Consider the following 8,968-nt stretch of genomic DNA (forward strand, 5'->3'; position numbering starts at 1 on the left):
TCAGCATGTAAAGCTGGGGGAAGAAGAAGGAAGGGGGGGGACGTTGGGAGCGATGGCGTTTGTCTTCCCAAGTCACCGTTAGGCGTGACGGAGCCCTGCTGTCCTGGGGATGGCTGCACCTGCCTGCCGCCGGGGAGGAGTGAACGAATTCCTTGTTTTGCTTTGCTTGCGTACACGGCTTTTGGTCTACCTATGAAACTGTCTTTATCTCAACCCACGAGTTTTCTCACTTTTACTCTTCTGATTCTCTCCCCCATCTCACTGGGGGGGAGTGAGCGAGCAGCTGTGTGGTGCTTAGTTGCTGGCTGGGATTAAACCATGACAGGCACCCACTTTCCAAAGGTGTGGGAGAAGAAACTCAGCCCCTGCACCAAAGTATACCCTTCTCCATGGCTCCATATTCCTGCATACATCAGAGCTAGCAGAGACAAACAATTCATCCTCCCAGGCTGGAGGGAACTGACAGTGGAGCAGAAATGAATATGCAGAAGCCAAAGCAGACTTTACATCCTCCGGCCCCTCCAGAAGACCCTGTCTGCACGGTCTCCTCTCACAGCAGGGAAGAAGCTTGGCACTGACAGGGCAAACAGCTATAAAAAGACTCTCTGGGCAATGAGTCTCTGGGATCCTAAGCTGGGGGCTGTGAGACCAGGTGGCTGGTGAGCCTGCTGGAGTTGATAGGTAGCCCTCAAATGCCTGTGGTAAGGACAGCCACCTGCCTTCGGAGTCGGCTGACATCTATAAATAGAGCCAGACAGGGCCATGAGATGTATTGAACACCAGCTTCATGAAGCCTTCCAGAGAGTGATTGAGAAGCGAGACCTGCAAAACACAACCCTGCATCACCTTTACCGCAAGGTGGGGAAACTGAGGCAGGGAAGGGGCAGAAGTTTCCTGTTCTGGTGTGTTGAGCCCCTGTGAGTCCAACTGAAACTGGTAACAGTTGAAGATGCTCCACACTGTTTTGTTGCTTACATTATACTCTGTGATGGGGACGCTAAATGGGATGGGGATTGGCCTAAAAGGTACTAGAGGACAGAAGAGAGCTGCTATCCTGGGATTTCCCCAGCTCTGAAAAGCTGAGGCCTAAGTAAACTAGTGCAGATGCAGAAAATGAGGGAGCCCTGATTTAAATTTCAGGAGACAGATCTGCTCTCTGCTCACTTGCAAACAGAAACACAATCAATTATTCAAGGATGAAGCTCATGTTTGAAGCTCTACTAATGTAGAGACTGTGAATCAGCAGTGGGAGAAGGGATGATGGGCTGATGCACGTACAGGCTGGGGAAGGCAGGACAAGACCTGCATGCCCACGTGGCAGGGGACACTGCATGCGTCACTGTGTCAGCATGCTGGCTGCAGGCAGGGGCCGTGCATACTTGTGTCTGAGCTCTCCCACCGAGAGACAGGCAGGCTGAATGGGAAGAGTGAGCATGGGTTCCCACTGTGGCAGTTTTAGCGCTCCTGAGTCAGGTAAGAAGAACGAACAGAGCCTTAGGCCATTTCCCTGATCTGTGTTTAACCTTCACCTTCTGACCTCCTCATTCCTTCTGTTGCAAGTTGCCATCACAGCATAGGGGAGATGAACGTGTCCTTTTGTGGCACCTGATGAGTTCTGCCTGGTGTAAACAGGATAAGAGGGAGTATCGCTACTCCCAGCCTCCATCTCCTGGCCAGGGGAGCTAGGAGATGGAAGCTACAGCTGGCCATAAATCTCTATCTTGGGCAATTACTACTGACCAGAGCCTTTTACCTAAAACTTTGGTTCTGCTATGAATGCCCTACTCTACTCCCTTCTTCATTTCCCACCCATTAGGATGGGGCTTAAGAGTTAGCAGGAGCGAAAAGCTAGGCAGATTTTCCCCATTTTTGCACCCCACATGACATTTCCAGTCTCTGCAGAGCCACCGCCTCCACCTCCTCCTCTTTTTCCTGCAGGCCAAGGTACTGTTCACACTCCCTCCTCCTCCTCTGCTGCCACTCCATCTGTACTCAGCCCAGAGAACGCAATGTCCTCCATCCTACAGCTCCTCTCCCACTGCCAGGAGCTCTGGGAAATGCAGAGTCACCTCTGGAGTGAACTATTTGGGAGGGCAACTTCACCATCAGCACTGAACTGCTTCATCATGGGAAGAAGCAGCATAGAGTTCTCCACAGCTTATCCCCTCCCGTCCATCGCACTGCTGCCGGAGTTGGTTTAGCTATACAGGGAGAAAGGTAACAATTGCAAATGCAACACATGCGAGAATGATCTATGATGGGCTTAAGCTTTCTGGCTTGGTCTCCTGGGGGAAAGAAAATTGAATGACTGGCTGTCATGGGTGCAGTTCTACCTTAGGGGAGAGTTCCCAAGGCGGGGGGAGTGATTTCTACTCTCACAGCACAGCTTCTCTTCCATGGTGGAAATACGACAGAAACAGAAGAAGTCCGGCCAGCACTCCTCAGTCACCAGGTCTAACAAGTCACTTTGTCTTTCCATGGACCCCCATGGACAGCACCATCACCTATCAGAGACACTTGGAGAAGAACCCCCTGCAGCCCCAGAAGAGGAAGAAAAATGGTTGGAAATGCCACGTGTCTTTCTTCCTATGATCTTCAACCAGGCAACATGCACTCCTGCATGCTACTTGCCTGTTATTGTCATACTGAGCCCAGGGAGAGCCACCAGCTCTTAAAGAAAAAAAGAAACACAACAAAAAACACCAAACCAATAAAACCCACACCTCCAGCATGGCTTTATAAGACTTCAAATGGTTTTGATAGTTTAACTGGCAAAGAGGGAGGAGTGTGAACCTTCCCAGGAGCTCCACACTAATTAGTTAATCTACTTTATGTGTTTCAGCAGAGTGACCTCGGGGCCACAGGTGTCATCAAAATGTGAAGCTCCAACCTCAGTGTCTGGCAAGAAAGCTCTCGGAGAGAAAGGGATGAAAGCAAGAAGTCACTAGAGGAGATCAGCACAGTGGCCACGTTCCCTAGCTGTCATCGCTCTGCAGTGAGCTTTACTCATGCCTCCTTCCAAGCATTACCTGGTGAGATGTGATATTCAGGGCAGGATTGGTCAGCTCTGTTTTATCCTGGGACTTCTCCCTCGCCAAACGGGCTGCTTCTTTCACTTCCTGGAACTTCTCTGCAAACTAGAGGGGAGCGGAAAAGTCACTCCAGTGCTACGCCGAAATGCGGAACGAACTAGAATTGATGCCTGGGTTACTCCTCCCTTTGCAACTTCATTCAACATGCTTTTTAATTTGTCTTCAACTAACAATAAAATTCAGGGAATAGCCCCTTCCTGCCCCTGCCCACCCCTGGCACTCAGGGCTGTGGGGTTAGCTAAATAGCAATGACAGAAATTGAGCCTGAAGTCCTAATTCAATTTGTGATGCTCAAAACACTCTGCAAATATTACTTTAAAGCTCCTCCTAGCATCTTTGCAACTTGCATTAGATTTTAGCACAGTGGGAACAGCACTACATCAGGTTCCTAAAGTCTTTTCTCCAGAGGCTGATCTCCCCTTCAGGGTTTCAGGGACGTTCCCCCTGCTAGCATCAGGTTTCTGCCAGCACCTGCAGCATTACCTGGGAGAGATGTTGCTCCGAAGCAAAGCCCAACCCATACACTGTGTTGGCTCGGCTGTCTGCCCATTGTCCAAATTTCTGGGACGTCTTTGTGAAGGTCATGTTGGGGGTAATAGTGCTGTTGATGATTGCCTGCAGAGAGAGGCAACAATGAGAGTCAGAGAAACTCCAGTCTGCTGCCCTGGGGTGGTGGTGTGGGATTGATCACTATAATCCCTGTGTACTCTAGGAACTAGGGGTAGAAAGCTCTGGCTTTTAATCCATAAGACAAAAGTTCAGGCTTTTGGTGATCAAAAGTCTTTCTAGTCTGGCTACGTGACACGAGCAAATCTCAATATCTTGTCTACCGAAAAAGAAAAAAAAAAGCCTCAGTACCATCAGCTTCCTCCATTGCTGGGAAAGAAGATAAGAGACAGCGTGTCTCTGGGGACTTAACAACTTTCTGATGTTCTCCATTTTCATGGCAAGTAAGAAAAAAAAAATAGGCTTAAACAGCAGTCAGGACTAGCTATTACAAAACACTCTCTGCTGGTTAGGGTAGCAACAAAATAAATTGCCTGGGAAGCCTGCCGAATCTCTGCCATTGGAGATCTTCAAGAACAAGTCAGGAAAAACCCTATCAAGAACAGTTCAGGGAGAGTTAATCGTGTTTTGTGGAAGTGACTGAACAGACTACTTCTGAGACTCCCTCAACCTCTGCCTGTCATTTCATTATATCTACAGGGGTTGGTTTTAGCACAGGATAAAGGATCTCAGAAAAAGCTTGTGTTTTGCATGCAAGGGGGGTGAAAAGAGTGGGGCAGGGAGGGACAACATCGGACCCTAGGGCACATTTTTCATCAGCAGGGATTCTAGTGTCTAACACTAAACACGCTTGATCATGGAGGCAGTGTTTTACCTTCCATTCCCCGCAGTGAAGATGCTAGAGTGCCCATGCTGAGAACCAATCAACTTGACACCAAAAGCATCAACACCAGAACAGACTTTGGCTAGAGAAAAACCTGCTGTCAAGCTGTGTCGTGCTGTCAGCAAATGCCCCCTACCTTGGTGCCCCCCACGCTGATGATCCGGTACACATTGCGTGTGGCATCGTAGAAATAGGAGACAGTCAAAGCGTGCTTGCTGGCAGGGATCCAGTTCCGTTTGGTGGCAGGGTCGATCTGGAAAACATGGGCCCTGGTGCTGAAGATTGGCTGCTCCCTGCAAGAGAAATGAACAGAGCTGTCAGGGCAGAGGGGAAGCTGAGCAAGGGGGGAAGTGCATCGACTTCCTGGTGCTTGTGTTGCATTATGCACCGCCAGCAGCACTTCTGCTATTCACCTCTTCTCCGGGGACCTGAGATAGTAGCTGCTAAGCACTGCAGCCCCCAAGGATGCAGCATCTCTCAAACAGAAGCCCTTCACCGAGCCTCTGTCCAGGGAGTAGCAGCTCCCCACTGTCTGGGCTGGTATCATCTAGTGTCCCTTCTTGTTAGGGGAGTCACGACCCAAGTTCTCCATCATTCCTATGAGTTGCTTTTCCAAGACCTCTGGACTTCTCTGCGCTCTCACAGGAGCCCTCCTCATCCTTGGCACTCTTCTAAAGCCCATTTTAGAAGCTGGGGGACCACTGGCTGATGCCCCTGCAAAGTAAAAGCCCACGGCTGTTTATGCCTCCTATTTGCCCACCATCCAGGCAGCATGACGACAGCAGCTTTCACTGCACACTAGTGACCTTGGTCTATGAAAATACCCTTGGCACAATAACAAAGCTACCAAGGGTGTTTAACTACAGGTACAGGTTTTTACCTTCCTCTAGAGCTTCTCTGTCCTCCTCTGCAGTCTTCAGACATTTCCGAAGATCACAGCCTGGCCATTCCAGCAATAACAAACTATGCCCTCAGGTTAGTAGATCTTATAACGCACGTCCACCCAAGGATGGGCATGAAACTTGCAAGCAGAAGCGCAAATAGGACATCACAATCTCATGTTTGGCCCTACACACAGCCAGTGTGGCAGAGTTATGCTAATAGTTAGGGGTTGTATTATTATTAGCCTGACTTGAAGCTTTCTTTCACCATCCCTCAGCACCTTAGTGGTCAGTTCATGGCAACTTCACCAGGTGTATGATTTTCCCAGTTGCTGTATTATTTGTACTTCATAGGATATCTCCAAGCTGGAGCTCTAGGGAAATGGATGGATGGAGGATGTGTTTGGGATGTGAGCACAAAACGCGCCTTCCCCTCAGCACAGCTCTTCCTCCCTTGACTCACGCTTGGGAAGCGCATCCTGCAGTGAGAGGTCACATCCCAGGATTAAAAGCAAGTCACTTAACAATGAATTAAAGGAAACACTTCACCACACAATGTGCAGCTGCTGCAAGAAAGCACTGAACCAAGCACTGCCCAGATTTTGTAATCAGTAATATCTGAGCTGAAATAAGGAGCTGAATCTCAGGCATCAGGATGTAACTTGAGCGTTTCAGGAGGCAGGAAGGAATGTTTCCATGACACAACAGTCCAGGTGCATCAGGTCTTGGGCTCTTCGTTTGCCTTTGGTTAAAACCCAAGGCACTGGCCATTGCCACACTCCTTACCCAAACCTAGTGAAATCCGATGCGATCGGAAACATCCCACACCCCCATGACAGCTGCAAACAAGGCATAGTCACAATCCTGCTACGTGCGAGCTCCCAAAATCCATACATTTTTATTTCCTCCCCATTCCAAGTCCTCACAGCTGCAATGAGCAGACCTTCCCATCAATCCAAAGACAACTGTACCTGGTGCTTTCTGAACCCATCACCAAAACTTAGGAAGGAAATAAAATGCTCCCTGCTACCTCCCAGTTTCAAGCCTGTTCCCAGGTTACAGCCCTGACTCAAATCTCTTGTTCAGAGGCAGACTGCACAAGGGTCTAAACCAGCCCCTTCTCAGCATCCTCTCTGGCTGGCTTTATTCATTTATGGTCTGTTTTTGGAAAGAGATTCAAATTTTCCAGGCTCCACTAACAGATACTAAATCTTACATGGATCACGACTTATCCTTTGAAACACAGTACCTACAGAGTAGGGAGAAACTAATGTTTCTGCACCCTAACCCCCAAGTCCTGGGCTAGTGTCACAAAGAACAGAGGAAGGACATTACCTAGTTGTTGACATTTGTTAGTAAGGGTAAGACAGACTACAGGCCAGTGGAGTTAGTATGCGTCTCTCTTCCAACAGCTTCCTTCTCAGGTCTCCTAGCTGGACTGAGGCTCCTTTTTGGTTTTGCCTCCACAGTGATTCATTTCCTAGCGATGGAAAAGTCAGCTGTTATTTATCACACAGAGCACAGACAGAGTGTTCAACCAGGCAGCGTTTAGGGGCTTCGTTTGTCCCAAACTCACAAAGCTTGTAATATGTAATGATTTCTCATCACCGAACAAGTTTTCTTCCCTGTCATGGGAGATAATTGGGCGAGCTGTGTAACTGGAGTAAATCTCTTTGGCAGCAGGCGCTGGCTGTTGGGAGAGGGCCACAGAGGAGCCTGAGAGGCTCTAGTGTTCCCAGTCACACACACGTGATGCTGGCTGCATGACGGAAAACCCTCCTCAGAGATCACCCCTCACACGCACGGCAGCTATTCCTGTGCTCACTATTCATCAGTGAGGTCTGCACCCAGAGTCAATGGAAACCATCCTGCTGACTGCAGCAGGTTTCGGACCAAGTGATGTTTCAAACAGCTCTCTGCCATGCACCCTGATGGAGCTCTCTGACAATCCCGGAGATAACCCTTCTCTGTCCGCGGGGACGGGGCTGCAGCAGCACCTGGGTACAGCACCCACCATGTGCACTCCCTGCCCTGTGCCCCACAGGGCCAGGCACGATCCCAGACCCCAGCAGTGAGGAGCCCCTGCGGCAGCCCTGTGCTGTCTCCCCATGACACGCAAGAGAGCAGTGCTATTCATTTGCTTTGTAAATTAGCCTCTCCAGTAAACGGTCCCCACCCTGCTCTCCCCCATATCAGCGGAGACCGCATATCTCAAAAAGGGAGCAAAAGGGTAGGAAAGTGAATTTGCATGGTGAAGGATGCCTGTAGAAGGGGTAGAGAGCCCAGATCTCCCCTTACACTCTCTGCTAGGTCTGCCTCCAAGCAGGTCAGCTAAGAGTCTCTTAATACCTGGAAAACCCCATTGCCTTCCTACTGATCACTCCAAGACAGGAGAGGCTCAGGAGGCCACTCAGATGTCACTGTCCTGTAATTACAGTGTCACTAACCACAAAAGTCAGCATTACTTTCCTTCTGAGCACCAGGACTAGAAAATAAAATGCCACTGGAAGGCCTGTCAGACAGAAGAAAAGCCCATCTTCACGGGGGTTAGCTTATGCTTTTTCCAGTCAAATGAGGCTGACTTGGCCGCTCCCTCGCCCAACACACAGCCCCTGGGCATGCATGCTCTTTTCCTGGTCTCGGGTACACTGAAATATGCACCGCTGATGGTGTTGATGGGGAAGGGCGCTCTACTTTTTGTGCCTTCACATAATCACTGCTGTCTCGACACTCATACATTTGTTCGTGCCTTATGGTCTTCCCTGGAGCAACAAAACTTCATGCTGTCTGCGAGAAGTCTATCCTTCCCAGTTACAAATGTGCAAGTCTCGCCACCTCTCCAAACAGGCCTGCTGCCAGTTACACCAGATGTGCTTTGCTTCCAACAGATAGCAAACTGGCAGCAACAGCGGCAGGGCATGTCGGCAACTTCACCTGCCTGCCTGGTGCCAAGGAGGGAACTCCTGCACCCGTCTCCCTCCGAGGGAAGCAAACTATGCAGAATCTCCTGAAATTATCTTTCACGTCTCCCCTTTCCTCACTGCAAATGAGAACAGTTGCCGCCAACTTGCACCTCCCTAATAATGGCGACTGGAGATTGCTTTATGAGGCCAGCACGTTATTGCCACAACTACCTGAGTATAGTGCCAGCCTGGCACGGGGACGGTGCTTTCTAGGAAGCAGTTGCTTAAGCTCTGTAGGTAATGCTCAAGAAGAGCTTTATGCTCTGCTTGGGAACAGCACAGAGACGTTCATGCTCCTTTTGCAGTGCTTGTGCAGGGGAAAAAAAAAGTCTTTTGTTTGTTTGTTTTAAATCCATCAAATTATACAAATTGTATCCAGCTAGTACAAGAATTTCATTGTCGAGGATGCTGGCTAGCCTGGAAACCTGCCTTTCAGAACTCACTTACTTGTCTTGACAAGGTTAAGGCAAACGCTACAAAACAAAAGCTCTCCTAGAGTCGAAGTGGTGGAGCACAATAGAAAACAGACAGAAAGAGTAGGCAGAAATGCACACCGAGAGGGAAGAAAAGCAAGGAAGTCTGCAAGTCTTGGGGCACATCTCTAAGAAGCCATAAGTGGTTTATTAAATGGAAAACACCTCT

The 8,968-nt window shown here is 49.3% G+C and overlaps 1 protein-coding gene across 1 annotated transcript in view; it reads right to left on the bottom strand.

The window, feature by feature from the left end:
- Window positions 1–8,968, bottom strand: part of HOMER3 (homer homolog 3 (Drosophila)) — a 24,615-nt gene that overhangs the window by 8,331 nt on the left and 7,316 nt on the right. The window contains exons 2-4 of the mRNA XM_009331569.1: window positions 4,619–4,775; window positions 3,576–3,707; window positions 3,030–3,137 (exon numbers count right to left, since the gene is read on the bottom strand). Of these exons, the coding sequence (XP_009329844.1) occupies window positions 3,030–3,137; window positions 3,576–3,707; window positions 4,619–4,775 (397 nt within the window). The remainder of the gene's footprint in view (window positions 1–3,029; window positions 3,138–3,575; window positions 3,708–4,618; window positions 4,776–8,968) is intronic.

The sequence above is a fragment of the Pygoscelis adeliae genome, unplaced genomic scaffold (genome assembly GCF_000699105.1).
Source record: "Pygoscelis adeliae isolate BGI_AS28 unplaced genomic scaffold, ASM69910v1 Scaffold419, whole genome shotgun sequence".
NCBI classification, from domain to species: Eukaryota; Metazoa; Chordata; class Aves; order Sphenisciformes; family Spheniscidae; genus Pygoscelis; species Pygoscelis adeliae.